This window comes from Heptranchias perlo, chromosome 40 (genome assembly GCF_035084215.1).
Source record: "Heptranchias perlo isolate sHepPer1 chromosome 40, sHepPer1.hap1, whole genome shotgun sequence".
NCBI lineage: Eukaryota > Metazoa > Chordata > Chondrichthyes > Hexanchiformes > Hexanchidae > Heptranchias > Heptranchias perlo.
The window spans coordinates 19,193,876-19,220,561 of record NC_090364.1 but is presented as its reverse complement, the minus strand read 5'-3'; the positions used below and the strand labels follow the sequence as shown (position 1 = coordinate 19,220,561).

General features: G+C 56.1%; 2 protein-coding genes across 2 annotated transcripts in view; both read left to right on the top strand.

The window, feature by feature from the left end:
* poldip3 (polymerase (DNA-directed), delta interacting protein 3) overlaps positions 1-9,239 on the top strand; it is a 28,833-nt gene extending 19,594 nt beyond the window's left edge. The window contains exons 5-9 of the mRNA XM_067974730.1: positions 710-892; positions 1,756-1,833; positions 4,508-4,637; positions 7,019-7,085; positions 8,412-9,239. Of these exons, the coding sequence (XP_067830831.1) occupies positions 710-892; positions 1,756-1,833; positions 4,508-4,637; positions 7,019-7,085; positions 8,412-8,583 (630 nt within the window). The 3' untranslated portion in view covers positions 8,584-9,239. The remainder of the gene's footprint in view (positions 1-709; positions 893-1,755; positions 1,834-4,507; positions 4,638-7,018; positions 7,086-8,411) is intronic.
* An 8,439-nt stretch (positions 9,240-17,678) lies between these two features.
* rrp7a (ribosomal RNA processing 7 homolog A) lies at positions 17,679-25,267 on the top strand. The gene is made up of 7 exons (XM_067974729.1): positions 17,679-18,065; positions 18,288-18,430; positions 18,886-19,011; positions 21,374-21,497; positions 22,427-22,524; positions 23,673-23,871; positions 25,109-25,267. Exons 1-7 carry the CDS (start codon positions 17,963-17,965, stop codon positions 25,192-25,194), a joined length of 879 nt encoding a protein of 292 aa, XP_067830830.1. The 5' UTR covers positions 17,679-17,962; the 3' UTR covers positions 25,195-25,267.
* The last annotated feature ends 1,419 nt before the right edge of the window (positions 25,268-26,686 follow it).

Here is a 26,686-nt window from a genome sequence, read left to right as displayed (position 1 = left end):
TTGTTATGATCTGGAATGCGCTGCCTGAAAGGGCGGTGGAAGCAGATTCAATAATAACTTTCAAAAGGGAATTGGAAAATAATTGAAGGGAAAAAATTTGCAGGGCTATGGGGAAAGAGCAGGAGAGTGGGACTAATTGGATAGCTCTTTCAAAGAGCTGGCACAGGCATGATAGGCCGAATGGCCTCCTTCTGTGCTATGATTCTATCACAGGACACTGGAGATGATGTTGAATGTGTTGTCAGCAGTAACTGATCAGATACCAACCTCATCGGACTGAAATTATTGGAATGGAGACCAGATCGGGAGGAATGAGGAGAGGTGACATTAAATGGTCTAATACTACAGACCTTGTAAAGCGACAACAGAATGCAAGGAGAGGGCTGAATGCTGAAAGGTTACTGTTTGAGATGAGACCTTCAGCAGACTCCTATCTACACAATGTGATTTTAGTTAGATAGTTGAGGGTATTGTTTCAAACCAGGGACACGCTCAATGCCACGTTCAGTTACAGGCTTATGTTTCAAGGTCAATATATTTTTTAATTGTTAAATGTTCAGCTTTAAAGAACCATTACTGTCCAGAGAATCTTTTAGTCAGTGATTCACACAAACGCCCAAGATGGGAGGTGTACGAGGGTTACATTTACTGCGTGGTACCTGAGCAGCAATAACCCTCTCCTTTTGTTTCCTCTGCTCTTTCTGTGCAGCCTGGTTTCACTGCCTCGAAGCTCTCTCTTGGAAAGCCTGTTCCTCTGACAAAAGTGGTCCAGAATGACTCGTACACCGCTCCTCCGCCTGTTCCTCTCACCCTCACTCGCTCCAGACCCCCGGCAAACGTATCGAGAACGGCAGCAGAGCAGGACCCGGCTGCTGATGCGCTGCCTCTGGAGGTACCACCATTCTCACTGCACCGCCTTCAGTGGGGTCCTGCTATTTAACCATCAGCCTCTCTGAATTGTGTTACGCCTTTAATGAAAGCAGCAGTCACAGGGTTAGGTTCTGGATGCGTGGGTTATATTTTATAATCTGAGGCTGTTGACGGTGAAAAGTATCTCGCAGCTCAGGGTGTTCCTGTATTTTGTTTGTACCTGAGTGGAGGAAGCTGTGAACAAGTGGGTTTCGCTGCCTGTTGGAGATATTGCGGCCCTGTGAGGGACCTCGCTGGTGGAAGCCCCGCGACTTTCGACATTGAGTGATGCTTTTCGTTTATAAACTATTCAGTACTGAGGGGTTCGTCCCAATTTACTCTCACTTCTCTGTCCTGCCCCTCCCCCCACCGGGCCCAAACCTCCGTCTGCTGACTGCTCTTCAGTACCTCACCAAGTGACCACTCCTCCACTGTGTGAGTCCAATCGGTGACTGTCAGCAGACTATTTGACTCTAAGGGGCATCATATCAGAGCCCTATTTCAGCACCAGCTGACTTTCTGGCACGGGGCAGTGGATATTGACCAGGAGTGGGTCCGCTCTTGTGCCTCCCCTCTCCGCCCCCTGAAGTCTGCTTTTGTTGCTGGTGCCCGGGGGCACTGGCATCCTTCGATTCGAACATTCGGACAGTAGATGACCCAGGGTGGAGCCTGGTGCTACATTAATGTCACCCCCAGAGATCAGCATGCCTCCTGCCTGCGTGTACCCTAAGTAACCGACAGACAGTAACCGATAACCAGCCCTGTGAGCTGCTGCTCCCAGTGAGCTCCTGATGTGCCTTTACTCACGTTACTGAAGGTGTAACATCTGTCTGATCTTCCTCACAGCTGAACCTGAGCCCATTAGAAGGAACGAAAATGACCGTCAATAATCTCCATCCACGAGTGACTGAGGAGGACATTGTGGTGAGTGCAGTCTAACCCTGTCCCCAGGGGTGGGGGGATTATTGTGGTGAGTGCAGTCTAACCCTGTCCCCAGGGGTGGGGGGGTTATGGTGGTGAATGCAGTCTAACCCTGTTCCCTGGGGTGGGGATTATTGCAGTGAGTGCAGTCTAACCCTGTCCCCAGGGGTGGGGGGGTTATTGTGGTGAATGCAGTCTAACCCTGTCCCCAGGGGGTGGGGGTTATTGCAGTGAGTGCAGTCTAACCCTGTCCCCAGGGGTGGGGGGGTTATTGTGGTGAATGCAGTCTAACCCTGTCCCCAGGGGGTGGGGGTTATTGTGGTGAATGCAGTCTAACCCTGACCCCAGGGGTGGGGGTTATTGCAGTGAGTGCAGTCTAACTCTGTTCCAGGGGGTGGGGGGGTTATTGTGGTGAATGCAGTCTAACCCTGTCCCCAGGGGGTGGGGGTTATTGCAGTGAGTGCAGTCCAACCTTGTCCCCAGGGGGTGGGGATTATTGCAGTGAGTGCGGTCTAACCCTGTCACCAGGGGTGGGGATTATTGCAGTGAGTGCAGTCTAACCCTGTCCCCAGGGGTGGGGATTATTGCAGTGAGTGCAGTCTAACCCTGTCCCCAGGGGTGGGGGGGTTATTGTGGTGAGTGCAGTCTAACCCTGGCCCCAGGGGTGGGGATTATTGCAGTGAGTGCAGTCTAACTCTGTCCCCAGGGGTGGGGATTATTGCAGTGAGTGCAGTCTAACCCTGTCCCCAGGGTTGGGGGGGTTATTGTGGTGAATGCAGTCTAACCCTGTCCCCAGGGGGTGGGGGTTATTGCAGTGAGTGCAGTCTAACCCTGTCCCCAGGGGTGGGGGGGTTATTGTGGTGAATGCAGTCTAACCCTGTCCCCAGGGGGTGGGGGTTATTGTGGTGAATGCAGTCTAACCCTGACCCCAGGGGTGGGGGTTATTGCAGTGAGTGCAGTCTAACTCTGTTCCAGGGGGTGGGGGGGTTATTGTGGTGAATGCAGTCTAACCCTGTCCCCAGGGGGTGGGGGTTATTGCAGTGAGTGCAGTCCAACCCTGTTCCCTGGGGTGGGGATTATTGCAGTGAGTGCAGTCTAACTCTGTCCCCAGGGGTGGGGATTATTGCAGTGAGTGCAGTCTAACTCTGTCCCCAGGGGGTGGGGATTATTGCAGTTTGTGCAGTCTAACTCTGTTCCCTGGGGTGGGGATTATTGCAGTGAGTGCAGTCTAACCCTGTTCCCTGGGGTGGGGATTATTGCAGTGAGTGCAGTCTAACTCTGTTCCCTGGGGTGGGGATTATTGCAATGAGTGCAGTCTAACTCTGTCCCCAGGGGTGGGGATTATTGCAGTGAGTGCAGTCTAACTCTGTCCCCAGGGGTGGGGATTATTGCAGTGAGTGCAGTCTAACCCTGTCCCCAGGGGTGGGGATTATTGCAGTGAGTGCAGTCTAACTCTGTTCCCAGGGGGTGGGGATTATTGCAGTGAGTGCAGTCTAACTCTGTCCCCAGGGGTGGGGATTATTGCAGTGAGTGCAGTCTAACTCTGTTCCCAGGGGGTGGGGATTATTGCAGTGAGTGCAGTCTAACTCTGTTCCAGGGGTGGGGATTATTGCAGTGAGTGCAGTCTAACTCTGTCCCCAGGGGGTGGGGATTATTGCAGTTTGTGCAGTCTAACCCTGTCCCCAGGGGGTGGGGATTATTGCAGTGAGTGCAGTCTAACCCTGTCCCCAGGGGGTGGGGATTATTGCAGTGAGTGCAGTCTAACCCTGTCCCCAGGGGGTGGGGATTATTGCAGTGAGTGCAGTCTAACCCTGTCCCCAGGGGGTGGGGATTATTGCAGTGAGTGCAGTCTAACCCTGTCCCCAGGGGGTGGGGATTATTGCAGTGAGTGCAGTCTAACCCTGTCCCCAGGGGTGGGGATTATTGCGGTGAGTGCAGTCTAACCCTGTCCCCAGGGGTGGGGATTATTGCGGTGAGTGCAGTCTATCCCTGTCCCCAGGGGTGGGCATTATTGCAGTGAGTGCAGTCTAACCCTGTCCCCAGGGGGTGGAGGGGAGAGGAGGGGCTGCGTTGTTCATGTTTACCTTGCCCATCGGTCTCCCTCTCCTCGGACGGTGTGATTGGTTCCCAGTCAGCTCCAGCTCAAAAGAGGCTTCAAAGTTTCATGGAAAAATGAGCACAGAATGAGATCCAGAAACACTGGGGAAATGACCGAATGCCATGTAACAGGCTGAATCAGTCCTCCCTGGTCAGGGAAACTCTCCGGTCCCTGATGGTGATTAATCTTTACCCACCCTTCCTGCTGGTTTGAGGTGAACTGGCCTCCCAGTAACATAGCCCAGTATCGGGAGAGTCTCAGGGTTTCAGGCCCATCCGTGCTGACACCTCGGCTTCCTCACACTGGGATTCAGGGACTCCTTTCAGGCACGTTTGATATAATGAGAGTGGATTTTAGTTGTGGTGTGTGTATAAATGACCAAACGTCGGACCCCGGCCCCAAACCCTCCCCCAGCTGTACTGGCCAGGGGTCTCTGCTCAAAGAGGCTTTGTGAGTGCCCGTGGTGGGTCAGGTGACTAGAGTGGAGATCTATTCGAAGGAGTGGGCCAGAAGGAGCGGTTTCTCTGAGCACACACTCCTTGATTCACTGTTTCCCTTTCCCTTCCCTCCTGTGTTTAGGAATTGTTCTGTGTGTGTGGTGCTCTGAAGCGAGCCCGTCTCGTACATCCTGGAGTCGCAGAAGTCGTCTTCGTCAGAAAGGATGACGCCATCACAGCTTACAAGAAGTACAACAACAGATGTTTAGATGGTAAAACAGTTATTGCAAACCCTGCTCTAAATCCCGGCCGGCTGGTGTGTGCGGGGGGGCCCCGTCCGGCTGGTGTGTGCGGGGGGGCCCCGTCCGGCTGGTGTGTGCGGGGGGGCCCCGTCCGGCTGGTGTGTGCGGGGGGGCCCCGTCCGGCTGGTGTGTGCGGGGGGGCCCCGTCCGGCTGGTGTGTGCGGGGGGGCCCCGTCCGGCTGGTGTGTGCGGGGGGGCCCCGTCCGGCTGGTGTGTGCGGGGGGGCCCCGTCCGGCTGGTGTGTGCGGGGGGGCCCCGTCCGGCTGGTGTGTGCGGGGGGGCCCCGTCCGGCTGGTGTGTGCGGGGGGGCCCCGTCCGGCTGGTGTGTGCGGGGGGGCCCCGTCCGGCTGGTGTGTGCGGGGGGGCCCCGTCCGGCTGGTGTGTGCGGGGGGGCCCCGTCCGGCTGGTGTGTGCGGGGGGGCCCCGTCCGGCTGGTGTGTGCGGGGGGGCCCCGTCCGGCTGGTGTGTGCGGGGGGGCCCCGTCCGGCTGGTGTGTGCGGGGGGGCCCCGTCCGGCTGGTGTGTGCGGGGGGGCCCCGTCCGGCTGGTGTGTGCGGGGGGGCCCCGTCCGGCTGGTGTGTGCGGGGGGGCCCCGTCCGGCTGGTGTGTGCGGGGGGGCCCCGTCCGGCTGGTGTGTGCGGGGGGGCCCCGTCCGGCTGGTGTGTGCGGGGGGGCCCCGTCCGGCTGGTGTGTGCGGGGGGGCCCCGTCCGGCTGGTGTGGATTCACTGCTGGAGAGGGTGATGGTGCTGAGATCCTTGTCATATTTCCCAGAGACCACATCAGTGACCGTCAGGCCATTCATCACTCAATTGAATGCAGTGCGGTTTGTTGTTCATTTATTTCTTGGCAGGAATAACAGCGCCTCCCTCCCAACTAGAGTGTCTCAGTCCGTCACCCTCGGGGAGATATCTGTACACTGACTGGTGTCTCTCTGTCCTTCTCCCTCAGGGTGATATCTGTACACTGACTGGTGTCTCTCAGTCCCTCTCTCTCAGGGAGATATCTGTACACTGACTGGTGTCTCTCTGTCCCTCTCCCTCAGGGAGATATCTGTACACTGACTGGTGTCTCTCTGTCCCTCTCCCTCAGGGAGATATCTGTACACTGACTGGTGTCTCTCAGTCCCCTCTCCCTCAGGGAGATATCTGTACACTGACTGGTGTCTCTCAGTCCCTCTCTCAGGGAGATATCTGTACACTGACTGGTGTCTCTCAGTCCCCTCTCTCTCAGGGAGATATCTGTACACTGACTGGTGTCTCTCAGTCCCTCTCTCAGGGAGATATCTGTACACTGACTGGTGTCTCTCAGTCCCCTCTCCCTCAGGGTGATATCTGTACACTGACTGGTGTCTCTCAGTCCCTCTCTCTCAGGGTGATATCTGTACACTGACTGGTGTGTCTCAGTCCCCTCTCCCTCAGGGAGATATCTGTACACTGACTGGTGTCTCTCTGTCCCTCTCCCTCAGGGAGATATCTGTACACTGACTGGTGTCTCTCTGTCCCTCTCCCTCAGGGAGATATCTGTACACTGACTGGTGTCTCTCTGTCCCTCTCCCTCAGGGAGATATCTGTACACTGACTGGTGTCTCTCTGTCCCTCTCCCTCAGGGAGATATCTGTACACTGACTGGTGTCTCTCAGTCCCCTCTCCCTCAGGGAGATATCTGTACACTGACTGGTGTCTCTCAGTCCCTCTCTCAGGGAGATATCTGTACACTGACTGGTGTCTCTCAGTCCCCTCTCCCTCAGGGTGATATCTGTACACTGACTGGTGTCTCTCGGTCCTTCAGTCAGTGTATGGGAGCCTCCATTAACTATTAACAAAATATGATACCCTGGTAACATGGGCAATCAAATGGATCAGCCATCTGGGTAGGGGAGGGAGGTGCTTTGCTGCTGCAGTTCCTCCACCTCTGGGGAGGGGAGGAAGGAGGGGGTGGGCGCTAGATTATTTTGAAGTGAGAAACCATGTGAAGGGCTACAGCCCACAGGCCGAGACAGCGGGTTTAAAGGAATAGAGTAGACGGGGTAATCAAATTAGTGGCTATGTGGTACCAAGTTTAGGTTTTAAAATCTGGCAGATTATAGGGGGAAGGTAGAGATTGAGGGAGGTGCAGAGAGCCTGAGAAAGAATTGAGTTAGAGTAGAGATGGAAGATGCAGATAACCAGCAGAGTGGGGCAAAGGAGGACGAGCATGTGGGAGAGTGAGGGGGGGTTCGGGGACGTGTAATTAAGCTGCACTGAGGGTGAGGGCTGTGGGAGAGTGAGAGGGGGGCTCGGGGACAGGTAATTAAGCTGCGGTGAGGGCTGTGGGTCTTCTCACCAAATGTATCCTTTTCTTTCCCTCCACAGGTCAGCCAATGAAATGTAACCTTCATGTAAATGGAAATGTCATCACCTCAGAGCAGCCAATCCTCTTGTAAGTTGACTGGAGAAATTTACTTCTGCTTCGTTACTGAGCCCCTCACAGACCAGCAGGGCCCCAGTTCCATCCCCACTCTGTGCTGGTCACCTGTTACTGAGCCCCTCACAGACCAGCAGGGCCCCAGTTCCATCCCCACTCTGTGCTGGTTACCTACTACTGAGCCCCTCACAGACCAGCAGGGCCCCAGTTCCATCCCCACTCTGTGCTGGTTACCTGCTACTGAGCCCCTCACAGACCAGCAGGGCCCCAGTTCAATCCCCACTCTGCTGGTTACCTGCTGTGTGGAGCAGCAGTGAGGGTGCTGCACTTGGCCCCTGTGCTGAAGAACAGCCAGCCAGGTCTCGTGCTTCTGATTTGTACCCAGTGACTCTCACTGGATGACAGTTGGAGGCATTTTCAGCTGCTGTACAGTTGAACCCTCCACCGACACTCACTGAGGGGTGGCTGGTAGCATGGAGTCTGCACCCCGGGGAGGGTCGGCGGGGGAGCTAACACATCTGCCACCTTTGGGCACGTTTCAGCTCCCTGAGGTGAGAGATGGCCGTTTTGAGGGAGTGTGTTTACTGCCTCACTCTGCTCCCATTGGCTGAATCAAGATCAGGAGCGAATGCAATCGACGTTTTCTGCGGGTCTCCCACACTTTGTCTCCTTTGCCTGTCTGAGGCGGCTTGGCCAGAAACCTCATTGAGTAAAATGCTGGTGTTTGGTGCATCTGCTGTGGACTGAGGCTGGTGTGTCCCAGCTCTGTGTGAGGGGAGCTGACAATCAGACCGCTGCCACTAGCAGTCCCTGACTGCTCAAGTGCTGATAAAATGCCATCTGCGTATCGCGACGTGGCGACTGTTTTCCATTTAAACGGTTTTGGGACCGTCCTCTCCCCAAAACATAGACGCAGAGGAAGTGAGCACAGCTCAGGAACCAGTGAGAGACTCCCGACCACCTACTTTCCAATATCCGTGTGCTCCAGCGGAAGTCAGCATCGGAGAGCTGGCTGATTCTCTCTCTCTCTCTCCCTCTCCCTCCCCCTCTCTCCAGCCCCTCCTCCTGCCTGGGCTCAGTCCACACACACCGAGCATCGTACCCGTTACCTCCTGGACTGTGTCATGCTGGGCAGTTCTACAGCCACTTAAAGCGTCTGGAGCCTTCTATAGACGTACTGGGAGGCTGAGTGGTTTCACACACGGAACCAGATCACTGACTCGGCTCTGACAGGAGATGTGTTCACACTCAGTTGGGGGGTAGTGCCTGCTGAGGGTGGAGAGGTGGGAGAATGATGGAATCATCAAGTCAATCGCTGATCCCCTCTGACCTTTTCTGCAGGAGACTGAGCGACACTCCAGTGGTGAAGAATCTCGAGATCCCCAGGACCAAGCCTCGCCCGCCCAATCAGCCACCTGCAGAGGTCGACCCCGAGACCGTCCTGAAAGCGCTTTTCAAATCATCGGGCCCCTCGACATCAGCGCAGCCCACTGCGTTCAAGATCAAACTCTAACCTGCAGCAGCCAGCCGCCCCTGCACTCCACCGCAGCTCGGCTCCTGCTTGTGTCCAATCCATTCTTTTCTTTAACACAGTTCTGTAAAATAGTTTCCTGACTCATTTCTTTTTAGTCCCTTACGACTGATGCTTTGTGAAGTTGGTGATTTGAGATGGATGAAAAGCCCCTGTACCCCTGCCCCAGGTATTACCCGTCTGTGAACGAGCTCACTGCCCCTTGGCCTGATCAAGGCAGTGAACTCGCCTTTTAAACTGCCTGGTCTGCAAAGTGCACCCTGTGGTCTGGGTGGAACACAGCGTCGCTGAGGATGCTGCTCCGATCTCCTTTCGCTCCTGTAAAAGCTGGCTGTGACTGAGTTGTGTGGGAGGTGGATTTGAGTGACAGGCAGGTGTGGCATTGTGACCTGCTGCCCCTATTCTCCCCCCCCCCCCCCACCCCCCCGGCGAGCCACACGTCCCCCCCACAAGCGTAAGAAGTGACTAAGGTGCCTCGGCCAGGCTGGATGTTTTGGTCTGTGTTTCAGCCCCTTGACTTTGGCTCTGCTCACACATTCCCCAAACTGCCTCACTAATACAATCGAGGGAAGGAGACATACTGGGAATGTTGGATATGCACAGTAGATCTCTCAGAAATAAATCATGTTCCCTGTTTATATTCCTGATGATTAAGCGTTTAGCTGTGGGGCTAAGTCATGATGAACTACGTTTTCATTTGAGGGTTAGTTTGATACAGTGTAAATTCACTATTTTAAGACCAGGCCTTCGGCAATGCTGCAAAAATTTCTCCACCCTGCAGATGATCCTCCCACCTCCCTCCCTCCCTCCTCAAAACAGCCTGGTCCTGGCCTGGGAACTCACTTCAGGGCTGCAGCCCCCTCGTGCTGCTAGAGGGAGAGAAATCACTTCACACCAGTCGCTTGTAGACTCAGAAATCATTCCTAAAACTCCTGCTTATTAGCAGCCCTCTGTAGAACTTCAGGCACAAACTACAGCTTCAGAGTTACATTAAAGATTCTACACGGCAAGTTCTCTTTATCCTCTTCCTCCCCCCCACCCCCACAGATAGTAAGTGAGTGGGCTGTTCCACCAGGGAGGGCAATCACAGCTAATCTTGGTCTATCCACACAGGACAATGTCCAGCAGGAGACCCTGAATACTAATCACATTCCTCCCCTCCACAGCAGACAGGCTGAGTGCTCAGTTTATTTGGTAAGGGTGTGAGCCCCTCTATTGCCTCCTCTTTGTCTGTTTGGGCTGGGCTGGGTGAGGGACCAGTTGCCAGATACCCAGCCCCGGCCTCTCCCCCTCTGCTGGAGAGAGCTGCGCCTGAGCCCTGTCACTCAAACTGCGGTCGGCATGGTAACTGGGTTTGGGGGAGGCTTCCTCCATTTCATAACTTTAGTGAAAAAGTTTGGTAATTGTATAAAATGTGATCTTTAACCTCTCACTGAATTTAATTAGTGAATGGAGCAATTTCACTGCCTGGAGAGTGCCCTACAACTGGGTAAAGGACTGGGAATGGGAATATTCCACAGCTACAGGGCCACACTGGTATTTCAAAGGAACACTCTGTCACGTTGTACTACTGCAGTAAGTGTTTCTTCCAACTACAGGCCACTTGGATAGATTGTTAATGAGCTGAGCGGGTCAGCCAGTGTCTGGGTGGGTGAGTAGATCGCTCCGTGTCTGGGGGGGGGGGGGGGAGTAGATCGCTCCGTGTCTGGGGGGGGGGGGGAGTAGATCGCTCCGTGTCTGGGGGGGGGGGGGAGTAGATCGCTCCGTGTCTGGGGGGGGGGGGGGGGGTAGATCGCTCCGTGTCTGGGGGGGGGGGAGTAGATCGCTCCGTGTCTGGGGGGGGGGGGGGGGAGTAGATCGCTCCGTGTCTGGGGGGGGGGGGGGGGAGTAGATCGCTCCGTGTCTGGGGGGGGGGGGGGGGGAGTAGATCGCTCCGTGTCTGGGGGGGGGGGGGGGAGTAGATCGCTCCGTGTCTGGGGGGGGGGGGGGGAGTAGATCGCTCCGTGTCTGGGGGGGGGGGGGGAGTAGATCGCTCCGTGTCTGGGGGGGGGGGGGGGAGTAGATCGCTCCGTGTCTGGGGGGGGGGGGGAGTAGATCGCTCCGTGTCTGGGGGGGGGGGGGAGTAGATCGCTCCGTGTCTGGGGGGGGGGGGGGGAGTAGATCGCTCCGTGTCTGGGGGGGGCGAGTACATCGCTCCGTGTCTGGGGGGGAGTAGATCGCTCCGTGTCTGGGGGGGGAGTAGATCGCTCCGTGTCTGGGGGGCGAGTAGATCGCTCCGTGTCTGGGGGGCGAGTAGATCGCTCCGTGTCTGGGGGGCGAGTAGATCGCTCCGTGTCTGGGGGGGGGGGGGGCGAGTAGATCGCTCAGTGTCTGGGGGGGTGAGTAGATCGCTCAGTGTCTGGGGGGGTGAGTAGATCGCTCAGTGTCTGGGGGGGGAGTAGATCGCTCCGTGTCTGGGGGGGGAGTAGATCGCTCCGTGTCTGGGGGGGGAGTAGATTGCTCCATGTCTCGGGGGTGAGTAGATCGCTCCGTGTCTGGGGGGAGTAGATCGCTGAGTGGGGAGGAGTAGATCGCTCCGTGTCTGGGGGGCGAGTAGATCGCTCCGTGTCTGGGGGGCGAGTAGATCGCTCCGTGTCTGGGGGGGGAGTAGATCCCTCCGTGTCTGGGGGGGAGTAGATCGCTGAGTGGGGAGGAGTAGATCGCTCCGTGTCTGGGGGGCGAGTAGATCGCTCCGTGTCTGGGGGGCGAGTAGATCGCTCCGTGTCTGGGGGGGGAGTAGATCGCTCCGTGTCTGGGGGGGGAGTAGATCGCTCCGTGTCTGGGGGGGGAGTAGATCGCTCCGTGTCTGGGGGGGGGGAGTAGATCGCTCCGTGTCTTGGGGGTGAGTAGATCGCTCCGTGTCTGGGGGGGAGTAGATCCCTCCGTGTCTGGGGGGGAGTAGATCGCTGAGTGGGGAGGAGTAGATCGCTCCGTGTCTGGGGGGCGAGTAGATCGCTCCGTGTCTGGGGGGCGAGTAGATCGCTCCGTGTCTGGGGGGGGAGTAGATCGCTCCGTGTCTGGGGGGGGAGTAGATCGCTCCGTGTCTGGGGGGGGAGTAGATCGCTCCGTGTCTGGGGGGGGGGAGTAGATCGCTCCGTGTCTTGGGGGTGAGTAGATCGCTCCGTGTCTGGGGGGGAGTAGATCCCTCCGTGTCTGGGGGGGAGTAGATCGCTGAGTGGGGAGGAGTAGATCGCTCCATGTCTCGGGGGTGAGTAGATCCCTCCGTGTCTGGGGGGAGTAGATCCCTCCGTGTCTGGGGGGAGTAGATCCCTCCGTGTCTGGGGGGAGTAGATCCCTCCGTGTCTGGGGGGAGTAGATCCCTCCGTGTCTGGGGGGAGTAGATCCCTCCGTGTCTGGGGGGAGTAGATCCCTCCGTGTCTGGGGGGAGTAGATCCCTCCGTGTCTGGGGGGAGTAGATCCCTCCGTGTCTGGGGGGCGAGTAGATCGCTCCGTGTCTGAGGGGGGGGAGTAGATCGCTCCGTGTCTGTGGGGGAGTAGATCGCTCCGTGTCTGTGGGGGGGTTGAGTAGATCGCTCCGTGTCTGGGGGGGGGAGTAGATCGCTCCGTGTCTGGGGGGGGGGAGTAGATCGCTCCGTGTCTGGGGGGTGAGTAGATCGCTCCGTGTCTGGGGGGTGAGTAGATCGCTCCGTGTCTGGGGGGAGTAGATCCCTCCGTGTCTGGGGGGAGTAGATCCCTCCGTGTCTGGGGGGAGTAGATCCCTCCGTGTCTGGGGGGAGTAGATCGCTCCGTGTCTGTGGGGGGGTTGAGTAGATCGCTCCGTGTCTGGAGGTTGAGTAGATCCCTCCGTGTCTGGGGAGTGAGTAGATCCCTCCGTGTCTGGGGAGTGAGTAGATCGCTCCGTGTCTAGACTTGCTCACTTTCTGAGCCAATTAGATGGAAACAAATCATCCTTTGGTAGTCTCATGTTTAATGTTTTCGAGGGCTCTGTCTTTACCCATTTGTCTCCGAGGTGCTGATATTCACCTCGTGTGTGGGCCGAGGCCAAGTGTTGACAGGCTGTTTGACCGCTAGGGGCTTCACCGCTAAGCTGGTTTCCATGGAGGGGTTGGGGAGTTTCTGATCATTTTGTTTTTATGCTGTGAATCTGTGAGAGCCGAGAGTCACAACATGGCCGGGGGGGGGGGGGAGCTGAGCATTTAGACAGTACACTGTACAGGGGGGGGAGCTGAGCATTTAGACAGTACACTGTACAGGGGGGGGAGCTGAGCATTTAGACAGTACACTGTACAGGGGGGGGAGCTGGGCATTTAGACAGTACACTGTACAGGGGGGGAGCTGGGCATTTAGACAGTACACTGTACAGGGGGGGGAGCTGAGCATTTAGACAGTACACAGTACAGGGGGGGGAGCTGAGCATTTAGACAGTACACTGTACGGGGGGGGGAGCTGGGCATTTAGACAGTACACTGTACGGGGGGGGGAGCTGGGCATTTAGACAGTACACAGTACAGGGGGGGGAGCTGGGCATTTAGACAGTACACTGTACAGGGGGGGAGCTGGGCATTTAGACAGTACACAGTACAGGGGGGGGAGCTGGGCATTTAGACAGTACACAGTACAGGGGGGGGAGCTGAGCATTTAGACAGTACACTGTACAGGGGGGAGCTGAGCATTTAGACAGTACACTGTACAGTGGGGGAGCTGGGCATTTAGACAGTACACTGTACAGGGGGGGGGAGTTGAGCATTTAGACAGTACACTGTACAGGGGGGGGAGCTGGGCATTTAGACAGTACAGGGGGGGAGCTGAGCATTTAGACAGTACACTGTACAGGGGGGGAGCTGGGCATTTAGACAGTACACAGTACAGGGGGGGAGCTGGGCATTTAGACAGTACACTGTACAGGGGGGGAGCTGGGCATTTAGACAGTACACTGTACAGGGGGGGAGCTGGGCATTTAGACAGTACACTGTACAGGGGGGGGAGCTGGGCATTTAGACAGTACAGGGGGGGAGCTGAGCATTTAGACAGTACACAGTACAGGGGGGGAGCTGGGCATTTAGACAGTACACTGTACAGGGGGGGGAGCTGGGCATTTAGACAGTACAGGGGGGGAGCTGAGCATTTAGACAGTACACAGTACAGGGGGGGAGCTGGGCATTTAGACAGTACAGGGGGGAGCTGAGCATTTAGACAGTACACTGTACAGGGGGGAGCTGGGCATTTAGACAGTACACAGTACAGGGGGGGAGCTGGGCATTTAGACAGTACACAGTACAGGGGGGGAGCTGGGCATTTAGACAGTACACTGTACAGGGGGGGAGCTGGGCATTTAGACAGTACACTGTACGGGGGGGGGGGAGCTGAGCATTTAGACAGTACACTGTACAGGGGGGGAGCTGAGCATTTAGACAGTACACTGTACAGGGGGGGAGCTGAGCATTTAGACACTACACAGTACAGGGGGGGAGCTGGGCATTTAGACACTACACTGTACGGGGGGGGGAGCTGAGCATTTAGACAGTACACAGTACAGGGGGGGAGCTGGGCATTTAGACAGGACACAGTAGAGGTGGGCTTTAAACAGCATTGTTTTTATTAAGAGTTAAACAGTGTTTGCGGTGTCTGAGTGTTGGTGACCCTCTCCAGATTTCAGTGCAGTGGCCAGTGTCATAGAACCATAGAAAAGATACAGCACAGAAAGGGGCCATTCGGCCCATCGTGTGCGCGCCGGCTCGAAGAACAACCAGGTGCCCATTCTAATCCCACCTTCCAGCACCCGGTCCGTAGCCCTGCACCAAGAGTTGAGGGTCCCTGCCTCTACCACCAATTCGGGCAGCAAATTCCATACACCCACCACCCTCTGGGTAAAGAAGTTTTTCCTCATGTCCCCTCTAATCCTTCCACCAGTCAGCTTAAATCTATGTCCGACCACAACTCACAGGAAACCTGGATGGTGTTTGAATCGGGTAAATTGTTAGTGCAGCTCGGGCTAGGTCCAGGGCCCCTTCACAACAAATACAGAGCCGCTCAGTGTTTAAATCACACCCTGTAGGAGATGGTGGGCTGTGGGGGCGGGGGGTGAAGAGCTGTGTTCAGAGAGGCTACAGTTCTCTGGGGAGGGGGGTATGGCCTCTGACCCTAGCAAATGCACGATGCCTCGTTGACCGGTAGCAGGATATTACAGGTATAGGCTGACACTGGGATATTGACTGTATTACAGTAAGTTACATGTTGAACGGTTGGTGCTCTGAGGGGACAGGCCCCTCCCCACAGTGTGTGTTTGGTTTATTGGGGGAGGGAGGATTCAACTCGAGAGTCAATTACAAAAATTCTTCCAATTTATTGGTGGCTTTAGTCCACAATGGACCCGTCATCTGCACGTTCATCTTGATTTGAAAGTGGGGGAGTGAGGGGCATGGAATCAAACCCCAACCCAGTAACAGTCAGCACTAATGGGGCTGGGAATGGACTGGGCCAAGAGAACAGGCCTGTAACCCAAACCCAGCGTCCGCAGACTCCCCCTGCTTCATAGCCAGCTGCTGGACACCCAGGGGCCACAGAGGGACAGGGTATCCTGTGTCCATCACAGTCAGACTCCCAGCACTCCACTGAACTGTGACTGGGAGGAGTGGGTGAGCCGTGCTGGACAGCAGCTGCTTGTTGATTGGAAGTTATTGCAGCTCACTGCTCGTAGTGGGAGTGACTGTGGGCACGTGGACACTGTTAGTGTGTTGGTGGGAAGCTTTGCTTTGCTCGACCCAGCCCAACACTGGAGCAATGAATTTGGGAACAGGCTACATTTACACCAGAACGACACTGTCATTCACATGCACACTGCAGTCACAGTGTAAATACTTATCTAGTGACAATACTGTCTAATATCAGCTGTAGCTCGGTGTAACACACTTTCACCCGAGAGTCAGAAGGCCATGGGTTCGAGTCCCACTTGAGTGCGTAGTCTAGTTTGAAATATCAGCGCAGTACTGAGGGAGTGCTGCACTGTCAGGGGGGCTGTCTTTCAGATGAGATGTTAAACTGAGGCCCCATCTGCCCTGAGGTGGATCTAAAAGATCCCATGACACTATTCAAAGAAGAACAGGGGAGTTCTCCCCGGTGTCCTGGGGCCAATATTTATCCCTGAACCAACATCACTAAAACAGATTATCTGGTCATTATCTCATTGCTGTTTGTGGGATCTTGCTGTGCACAAATTGACTGCCGCGTTTCCTACATTACAACAGTGACTACACTTCAAAAAGTACTCAGTTGGCTGTGAAGCACTTTGGGTCGTCCTGAGGTTGTGAAAGGTGCTATAGAAATGCAGGATCTTTCTTCGTGGTACACCATATTTCGAAGTTCTGGTGGGCTGGGTGAATGTTGTGACTGATTTCCCGCTGATGTTTATTCACATCTGTCAATGATCCAGTGTTTGACAATAAAAACACAAGGTAAACTGTATTTGGATTATAATCGGGAGCCGGTTGGCCAGAGGCTTTTGGGGGCAATTCCCAGAGCTGTAACTGTGGACACATTGCATTTGAAGGATGAGCTTAGTTTGAAATAAACTTGTTTTTAACAAAAGAATCCCCAGGAGTAGCTTGGTTCTGCCGTAGTTACACATTGAACCCACAAACAGTATGAAGCACCCTTAGACAGTGAGGAGTGTGGGCTGATCCTCTCCCCTCCTGTACATGAGGTGCCTGTCTGTTAATTACCCTCAGGCAGCTGGGCGACACAGGCAGTCTCTTCACAGTTTGTATCAAGGTGCACTGGTTCTGAATGTGTGGTACTGTAACTCAGACACTAGGTTGGAGATGTAACTGTGGGCTGGGTTATATTATATCTTGAGGCAGGCTCCAGCATAGTCTGACACAACTGGATGCTGAGCAACAGGAGCCTGGGGGTGAATACAGGCAGAGCCGATATTCCTGTAACTCCAGACACACTGCTCTGAGCAGCCAATCTAACTGACCCGTACACCTGTTTCATGGAGTGGCGTTGATGTTTCCCGGAAACTTTCAGCAGGTTTTGCCGTCTTGGAGTTTGAACATTTTAAACTGTGTGCTTTGTGCACCAGTCAGGGACCGTGTCAGATATAAACCCCCACTGGCAGTTGGTCGAGTTGTGTAAATAGGTTTATCTTCTACATTGTGTTCTGTTCCTCATTTACGATACAGCCTAAATAGACATTGTACAGAAAAATAGCCTGGTGTGTCTGTCTTTCTCTTAAAGATTAATGATAAACAAATACACAATAAATGGGAATTTCCTTACCACGGAAGGAGGCCATTTGGCCAATCATGTTCAAAGATTGTGCTCAGAACTTATTCAGCTCTTCACTGCGACGGGTGTGAGCCGGGCTGTCACCAATACAAACCAGTATTTAACTTGTTTACCACTGACCAGCAACCTGTCCCCGGCCTCCAGCAACAGAAAAGGAGTTTTCTCATTCTCTTCCCCCCCAGGTGCTGATACTGTTTCCTGGTAGCTCTCTGCCTCCTGCCCATCACCCCATTGCTCCTCCTTCACGTGTGAGGCTTGGTGTCAGGCTATTTGGCTTCTCAAAGCATCACAGCGAAGCCCAATCCTGTCTTCCCCCGATGCCTGTATACAGGTTAATTCCAGGCTTAGTGGCACTGAGGCCAGTTACAGTGTCCCTACTGTCTCAAATTCATCTGTTTCTGTATTAAAATCAAAGTTTAAATGAGCTACAATTTTACAGCGCAGGAGGCCATTCAGTCCATCGTGCCTGTGCTGGCTGTTTGATCGAGCTGTCCAATTAGTCCCAGAGCCCTGCAATTTTTCCCCTTCGAGTATTTATCCAATTCCCTTTAAAGTTATTATTGAATCTGTTTCCCCCGCCCTTTCAGGCAGAGAATTCCAGATCAGAACAACTCGCTGTGTAGAAAAATCCTCATCTCCCCCCTGGTTCTTTTGCCGATTATTTTAAATCTGTGTCCTCTGGTCACCGACCCTCCGCCACTGGAAACAGTTTCTCCCGATTCACTGTCAAACCTCCTGACTTGAACCTCTATTAAATGGGGCGGGGAGCGGGGGGCGGGGGGTTTGAACGGAGCGCAGCCTGACAGGGCCCCGCGCTTCCTCCCCCCGCCTGCTGAGGGCCGGCCGTGTGGACGGAGTGCAGCAGCTGGTGGTGGTGGTGGTGTTACCGGGGGAGCAGGGCCCGGCCCCCGGCCGTGTGGTGGTGGTGTTACCGGGGGAGCAGGGCCCGGCCCCCGGCCGTGTGGTGGTGGTGTTACCGGGGGAGCAGGGCCCGGCCCCCGGCCGTGTGGTGGTGGTGTTACCGGGGGAGCAGGGCCCGGCCCCCGGCCCATCAACAAGCGCTCACCACCCGGGAATGGGCGGGAACCCGCTGGCGCACACGTCACGTCCGGTGGCGGAGACGGTTTCCGGAACATCCAAGATGGCGGCGGGAGTGCGGGTCCCGCGCGGATTTTCAGGTGAAACCCGGGCCCCGGGGGGGGGGAGTCCGGGGGGGTGCCCGATCCCGGGGGGGTGCCCGATCCCCGGGGCGGGGAGTCCGGGGGGGTGCCCGATCCCGGGGGGGGAGTCCGGGGGGTGCCCGATCCCGGGGGGCGGGGATTCCAGCCGGGGCGGGGGGGGGTTCCGGGTCCGGCCGGCGGTCCAGGAATAACCCCCCGTTTTCTCTCTCTCGTTGCCAGTGATCCGGGTGCGATTCTGGGCCGGGAGTCGGGCCTCTCACCACCTCTACCTGAAGGAGCACCGGGTCCGCGGGGCCTCTGATGTGACCAGGCCGCAGGACAGGACTCTGTTTGTCCTAAACCTGCCACCGTACTGCACCAAGGTAACGGTCCGGGTCAAGGGTCAGCGTGTGGGGGAGGGGGTCAAGGGTCAGCGTGTGGGGGAGGGTTCAAGGGTCAGCGTGTGGGGGGATGGGTCAAGGGTCAGCGTGTGGGGGAATGGGTCAGCGTGTGGGGGAATGGGTCAAGGGTCAGCGTGTGGGGGGAATGGGTCACGGGTCAGCGTGTGGGGGGAATGGGTCACGGGTCAGCGTGTGGGGGAATGGGTCAAGAGTCAGCGTGTGGGGAGGGGTGATGAGAGTGGCCTGGGCTGATGGACTGTGTGAGGCGGTGCCTCGCCTCCCCTGACCCCTGACCCCGCGGACACTCGCTGCGTGAACCCGCCCCAGGGCCGTGGGGATGTTTCTGAACCTGTGGATTAATTTTCTCTGTTTTTCTCTCGGTTTCTGATACTCGCGCCGAGTAACGGTTGTGCCCCTTTCTGTGTGTTGTGGGCTAGGAGTGTGTACGCAGGCTGTTTTCACAGTGCGGCCCAGTGACCTCTGTGGAGCTGCAGGAAAAGCCAGGCCCAGGGACCAAATCCGAGGCGCAGCAATCCAAGTTCTTCCCCGGCCGCTCGTCGCAGGTACGTAGGGGAGGGGTCCCTCGCTGGGGAAACGCACCGTCCGCTCGGCTCTTTTAAAACTGTACCTCCCCTGATCAAAGTGCAGGAAATTTTAGGAACATTAAAAAGGGAATTGGAATACGTGACAAAAATGACAATATCAGGTTTATAATCTCAGGCGGTTGCTGTTTGAAGTGGGGGCTGGATACAAAATAGAGAGGGGGAGATAGCGAGGCTGTGAGAAACACCATCACTGGGTCCAGTTCAGATAAAACTACGTTGGTGGCAGGGCTAGCCTGATAAATTTGTTAATATATGCAGTTTGGCCTCGCCCCTCCCTATCCCTGTAACCTCCTCCGGCCCTACAACCCTCCGAGATCTCCGCGCTCCTCCAGTTCTGGCCTCTTGAACCTCCCCGATTTTCATCGCTCCACCATTGGCGGCCGTGCCTTCAGCTGCCTGGGCCCTGAGCTCTGGAATTCCCTCCCTAAACCTCTCCACCTCTCTACCTCTCTCTCCTCCTTTAAGATGCTCCTTCAAACCTACCTCTTTGACCAAGCTTTTGGTCACCTGTTCTAATATCTCCTTATATGGCTCGGTGTCAAATTGTGTTTGATAATCACTCCTGTGTTAAAGGCACTATATAAATGGGAGTTGTTGCTGGTCAAAGATACAATTTGCAGTTTCTGTCAGATGTGAAACAGTCTCCCCGTGTCGATGAGGGAGCCCCAAGCTCTCGCCCTTCTGTCGAGCTGGGAACGCAGTCTCTGAACATTCTGTTTGCTTGAATAATTTGAACGAAAATGGCCGTGGGTCAGAGCAGTTCTGTGAGAGGAATCCGTCCCCTCAGGCCGCCAATCTTCAGTCCTGGTAATGGTGCCAGATCGGGTAACCTGCCCAGAACCCACCCCCCACCCCCCGTGCCAACTGTGTGCCCGGGGAGGAGGCTTCCTGATTGGTTCAGTGAATCTGCTACGTTCCCACACACTGGAGAGGCATTGGCCTCGAATGGGTTAATTCACCCCGTGTAACTGCTTCACATTCTCTCCGTGTTGTACTGTTCAGTGTTTAGATCATTGTCTCTGTGTATTCCATTTATAAATCAATTCAGAACAGACCCCAGGCCTGTACAGGGGGGTTCGACAGTGGTATTATCTCACACTTGGGACACACGGAGCATCAGTCTGGGGCTGCACAGACCCAGAGACACAGGAGAATAAACAGCGTGAGACTCGTAGTTCTGGATTCCATTGGCAGCCGTTTACCAGACTGGAGGTGTTTTTGGGGGAGTCTGAACTGTGACCACTGGTCTATGTCATGACCTTAGCCAGGGCCCTAGGGACACGAAGTCAAGGGTACAAGGGGAAAGATCGTCGGGCCGCTCTGATCACGGACACTAGTTGGAGTTGGGATCGGGCCCTGGTCTCGACTCGACTCTCCCTGGCTGACACTCACTGTGTAGTTTGGTGGGGGGACTGGGGGGGCCGGCAATACCCCCCCAGGACTCGGACCCCGGCTCTAGCTTAGTGTGTCACCTCAGACATAAAAATCACTTACAGACCCAGCCCAGGGACTGTAACCCATGGGTAACGTTTCGCAGGGCCCTTGCCAGCACAGACGCGATGGGCCAAATGGCCCCCTTTTGTGCTGTGCCTTCTGTGAATGGGGTATACGTGCACACATCTTTGAAGGTGGCAGGACAGGGTGAGAAAGCGGTTAAAAAAGCATGAGGGATCCTGGGCTTTATAAATAGAGGCATAGAGTACAAAAGTAAGGAAGTCATGATGAACCTTTATAAAAAAACTGGTTCGACCACAACTGGAGTATTGTGTCCAGTCCTGGGCACCGTACTTTAGGAAGGATGTGAAGGCCTTAGAGAGGGTGCAGAAGAGATTTACTAGAATGCTTCCAGGAATGAGGGACTTCAGTTACATGGATAGACTGGAGAAGCTGGGGTTGTTCTCCTTGGAGCAGAGACGGTTGAGAGGAGATTTGATAGAAATGTTCAAAATCATGACGGGTTTAGATAAAGTAAATAAAGAGAAACTGTTCCTATTGGCGGAAGGGCCGAGAACCAGAGGACACAGATTTAAGGTGATTGGCAAAAGAATCAAAGGTGTCATGACGAAAAACATTTTTACACAGCGAGTAGTTATGATCTGGAATGCACTGCCCGAGGGGGTGGTGGAGGCAGATTCAATCATGGCCTTCAAAAGGGAATTGGAGGGAAAACATTTTCAGGTGCTACAGGGAAAGAGCAGGGGAATGGGACTAACTGGATTGCTCTTACAAAGAGCCGGCAGGGGCTCGATGGGCCGAATGGCCTCCTTCTGTGCCGTAACCGTCCTATGCAGTGCCGTCTAACTCCCTCTCTTTGCTGCAGGGTTTCCGAGTGGCCTATGTTGTGTTTAAGAGCCCAGCCGGACTGAAATCTGCCGGATCCCTGAATCTCCGTGAGCCCTGGGTCCTGTCTACGAGTGATCACCCCGTCAAAACAGGCCTTCAGAGTGAGTGGCACAGACTGACAGCTCACGGGTAACGGCGGAGGGAGGGGGAGCGGTGCCCAGGGGGAGGGAGAGAGGGAACAGGCGGGGTGGTGCCCGGGGGGGGAGGGAGGGGGAACAGGCGGGGTGGTGCCCGGGGGGAGGGGGAGGGAACGGGAACGGGAACAGGCGGGGTGGTGCCCGGGGGGAGGGGGAGAGGGAACAGGCGGGGTGCTGCCCGGGGGGAGGGGGAGGGAACAGGTGGGGTGGTGCCCGGGAGGGGGAGGGGGAACTGGCGGGGTGGTGCCCGGGGGGAGGGGGAGAGGGAACAGGCGGGGTGCTGCCCGGGGGGAGGGGGAGGGAACAGGTGGGGTGGTGCCCGGGGGGAGAGGGAACAGGCGGGGTGGTGCCCGGGGGGAGGGGGAGAGGGAACAGGCGGGGTGGTGCCCGGGGGGAGGGGGAGAGGGAACAGGTGGGGTGGTGCCCGGGGGGAGGGAACAGGTGGGGTGGTGCCCGGGGGGGGGAGGGGGAACAGGCGGGGTGGTGCCCGGGGAGAGGGGGAGGGGGAACAGGCGGGGTGGTGCCCGGGGGGAGGGAACAGGTGGGGTGGTGCCCGGGGGGGGAGGGGAACAGGCGGGGCGGTGCCTGGGGGGAGGGGGAGGGAACAGGCGGGGTGGTGCCCGGGGGGAGGGGGAGAGGGAACAGGCGGGGTGGTGCCCGGGGGGAGGGGGAGAGGGAGAGGGAACGGGAACAGGCGGGGTGGTGCCCGGGGGGAGGGGGAGCGGCAAAGACAAAACCCCTTTAATGGAGACCAGGCCGATGTAGGAAACTGACGGGGAGCAGAGTGAGGTTCTGGGATACGTTGTTCATGATGTGACCCAAAGGAGGGTCCCTGATTGGATGGGGCCGCCCTCAGTCGGAGACCAGGGTCATGACCTTTCCTTCTTTCACAGAGTGGATCCGGGATTACAGATCGAACATCACCGACCCCGGGGAACTACAGAGTGACATCGATCAGTTCATGCAGCAACACGACCAGCGGGTGGCAGAGGTATGGGGGGGGAGCAGAGAGAGTGGGGGGGGCGGGGAGCGCAGAGGAAGAGGGGGCATAGAGAGCGGGGGAGGGGGTTGCAGAGAGGGAGGGGGCAGAGGGAGGCGCAGAGAGACAGAGGGGGCGGGGAGTGCAGAGGAAGAGGGGGCACAGAGAATGGAGGGGCCCGGGGGAGGGTGTGGGGACTCAGAGAGAGGGGGACGAGGTGCAGGGGGAGTGGGTTGCAGAGAGAGGAAGGGGACGCACGGAGAGAGGAGGGGAAGGGGCAGAGGAAGAGGGAGGCGCGGGGGGGCGCAGGCGCAGAGAGCGGAGGGGGTGCAGAGAATGGAGGGTGTGGGGACGCGGAGAGAGTGGGCACGGGGAGAGGGGGATGGGGTGCAGGGGGGAGGGGTTACAGAGAGAGGAAGGGGGTGCACGGAGAGCGGAGGCGTAGAGGGAGGTGGAGGGGGCGCAGAGGGAGGCGCAGAGAGACAGAGGGGGCAGGGGCGCAGAGGGAGGGAGAGGGAGTGGAGAGAGGCGGAGGGAGAGGGGGTGCGGAGAGAGAGGAGGCATGGGGGGAAGGGAGTGGGGGTACAGAGAGGGGGGAGGGGAGCAGAGAGAGGAAGGACACGGAGAGGGGACGTGGGGGGACGCACGGGGAGGGGGCGCAGAGAGAGGTGGAGGGGCGCAGGGAGGGGGAGGGAGTGCAGGAAAGGGGGTGCAGAGAGAGTGAGGGGGAGGAGGTGCGGAGAGATGGGGGATCCTGCGGGGGTGGTGGGGAGAATTGTGCCTCCGTTACCTGCAAATTACTGGTTAACGTGTTCACTGAGTTGTGCTGGTCACTGACTCACTGCCCACTGGGAGACCCCGAGTTGCGGCCCTGGTCCCCCCGACCTGACTCTGTGGATGTGTCCGGACTCGGTCAGCCCCGGCCTGATGTATTTACTGCGGGAGCTGGTTCCGATCAGGACCGGGGATCCACTGGTGCTGCCTGGAGTTCCTCCTCTTCTCCCCCCAACCCCGCGACAGGGACAAGAGACGTAACCCCCTTAACAGGGCACGGGTCAACTAACATCACCGGGGGGGGGGGCGGGGGCGGGCAGAGTCCGATAATCTTGCTTGGCCCGTCCCTGTGCCAGCGTTTGTTACGGCGCTTGTTCTGTTGGCAGGTAGAGGCTCGAGCGGAGGAGGAAGATGGCGTCCCAGACGAGGAGGGCTGGGTGAAGGTGACGAGGAGGGGGCGCCGGCCGGGCTTTTCCCGGACCGAGGCGGGTAACCTGCGGGCAATCCAGCGCGAGAAACGCAAACGGGCTCAGAAGGAGCTGCTGAACTTCTACAGCTGGCAGCACCGCGACTCAAAGAGGGAACGTAAGTCACGGGGGGTTAAACCGAGGGGCGGGGGCAGACTGTGGATTATCTGCGGGTTCCTAGTCCCGGTCCGTGGATTATGGCACATTTAGAGGGGTCACACATGGGAGGTGTCGTTTAAGAAAAGTTGACTCGCTGGTTACATCGTAGCTCCGTGCCGATCACTCATTGTCTCTAGTTACATCGTAGCTCCGTGTCAATCACTCATTGTCTCTAGTTACATCGTAGCTCCGTGCCGATCACTCATTGTCTCTAGTTACATCGTAGCTCCGTGCCGATCACTCATTGTCTCTGGTTAAATCGTAGCTCTGTGTCAATCACTCATTGTCTCTAGTTACATCGTAGCTCTGTGTCAATCACTCATTGTCTCTAGTTACATCGTAGCTCCGTGTCAATCACTCATTGTCTCTGGTTACATCGTAGCTCTGTGTCAATCACTCATTGTCTCTAGTTACATCGTAGCTCCGTGCCGATCACTCATTGTCTCTAGTTACATCGTAGCTCCGTGCCGATCACTCATTGTCTCTAGTTACATCGTAGCTCCGTGCCGATCACTCATTGTCTCTAGTTACATCGTAGCTCCGTGCCGATCACTCATTGTCTCTAGTTACATCGTAGCTCCGTGTCAATCACTCATTGTCTCTAGTTACATCGTAGCTCCGTGTCAATCACTCATTGTCTCTGGTTACATCGTAGCTCCGTGTCAATCACTCATTGTCTCTGGTTACATCGTAGCTCCGTGTCAATCACTCATTGTCTCTGGTTACATCGTAGCTCCGTGTCAATCACTCATTGTCTCTGGTTACATCGTAGCTCCGTGTCAATCACTCATTGTCTCTGGTTACATCGTAGCTCCGTGTCAATCACTCATTGTCTCTGGTTACATCGTAGCTCCATGTCAATCACTCATTGTCTCTGGTTACATCGTAGCTCCGTGTCAATCACTCATTGTCTCTGGTTACATCGTAGCTCCGTGTCAATCACTCATTGTCTCTGGTTACATCGTAGCTCCGTGCCGATCACTCATTGTCTCTGGTTACATCGTAGCTCCGTGCCGATCACTCATTGTCTCTGGTTACATCGTAGCTCCGTGCCGATCACTCATTGTCTCTGGTTACATCGTAGCTCCGTGCCGATCACTCATTGTCTCTGGTTACATCGTAGCTCCGTGCCGATCACTCATTGTCTCTGGTTACATCGTAGCTCCGTGCCGATCACTCATTGTCTCTGGTTACAGACATCGCTCAGCTTCGGAAGAAGTTTGAAGAGGATAAACAGAAGATTGCTCTGATGAGGGCCGAGCGGAAATTCAAACCTTACTGAAGACCTGTCGGCCTCTGACCACTGGATCAGGGCTCCTGGCCCCCGGGGGGGATCAGGGGGGTTTGTATCCCTGGGGGGGGGGATCAGGGGAGTTTGTGTCCCTGGGGGGTATGAGGGGGGTGTTTGTGACCCCCGGTTGGGGGGGGGGGCTGGGGTTTTGTGACCCCCGGTTGGGGGGGGGCTGGGGTTTTCCCCCCCGGTTGGGGGCTGGGGGTTTGTGACCCCCCGGGTCGGGGGGGTTTGTGCCCCCGGGGGTCGGGGGCCCCACCTTGCTTCTTGCCCTCGGCTCAATCCGTCTCATCGCAATCAAACAAACCAAAATACTGCAGATGCTGGAAATCTGAAATATAAACAAGAGAATGCTGGAAACACTCAGCGGGTCAGGCAGTGTCTGGAGAGAAACAGAGTTACCGTTTCAGGTCGACCTTTCGAACGGTCATCGAGCTGAACCGTTGACTCTGTCACGGTCTAGTGAGTACAGTCAGAGTTTGGGGACAGTGGATGTTCCAGACTCGACACCCTGCCTCTCCCACAAACACTTTCTCCCAAGGCCTGTGTGTAACTTGGCCTGGGTTGTATTATAGGATTCTTTCACCGAGGGGTTCGGGGGGTTTATATTTAGAGTAACCGATACCCGGGACTGGATTATACCGTCCGATCTCTCAGCGAGAGGTGGGAATTTAACTAATAGACGCCTTCGATCATCAAACTCAAATCAGTCCTGTTCTGGTTTTCTCCGTGTGAACTGTAAGATATCTGCTGATTAAAATGCTTCCTTCACTGTTTATTCTATTTTGAATGTTTCATCTCTTTGTTCTGGAAAATATGCGTTAAAATCTGAGAAGTTTGTAAATAAATCAGGTGATAGGACAATAAATACAGTGTCCAGTTCTGGCCAATGAGATACAAGGGAGATATTCAGGCATGGGAGGCAGTGCAGAGAGCAGCAACAGAACTGTTCCCCATTTGGGGCTCTGAGTTATGGGGAAAGGCTGGAGAGACTCGGGCCTGAGAGGTGACCTTATAAAGGATGTGTCTGAGAGGAGACCATTTTACCATCACTATGGTTAAGGAGGTGGTGGGGGGCCGCCTGCTCGTAACAGACGTTCTGTAGAAGAACGCCCCGCTCCGACTGATCAATGTGTCCACCCCGACCTCAGAAGCGAGCAGATGGAGATCTTCCAGCATCTCCCGATGCTGCTGGTGACCTCCAGGCTGGTCGTTCTCGCCGGAGACTTCAGCTGCATCATCGATGAATCTGGACAATCCAGCAGGGGTGGTGGAATCCTGGACACCACGTCCAAACTCCTGATGGAAGCGGTGAAAGACGCAAAGCTTTGTGACATCTTCAGCAACCCTGCAAACGGAGGATCGCAGAGATACAACTGGTCCAGGTCAGACAGGTCAGTCCGTTCCAGGAGAGACTTCCTATTTGTGTCCCCAACGCTCAAGGTCAGATCCATCGATGTCCAGCCAGTGTTCTTCTCTGACC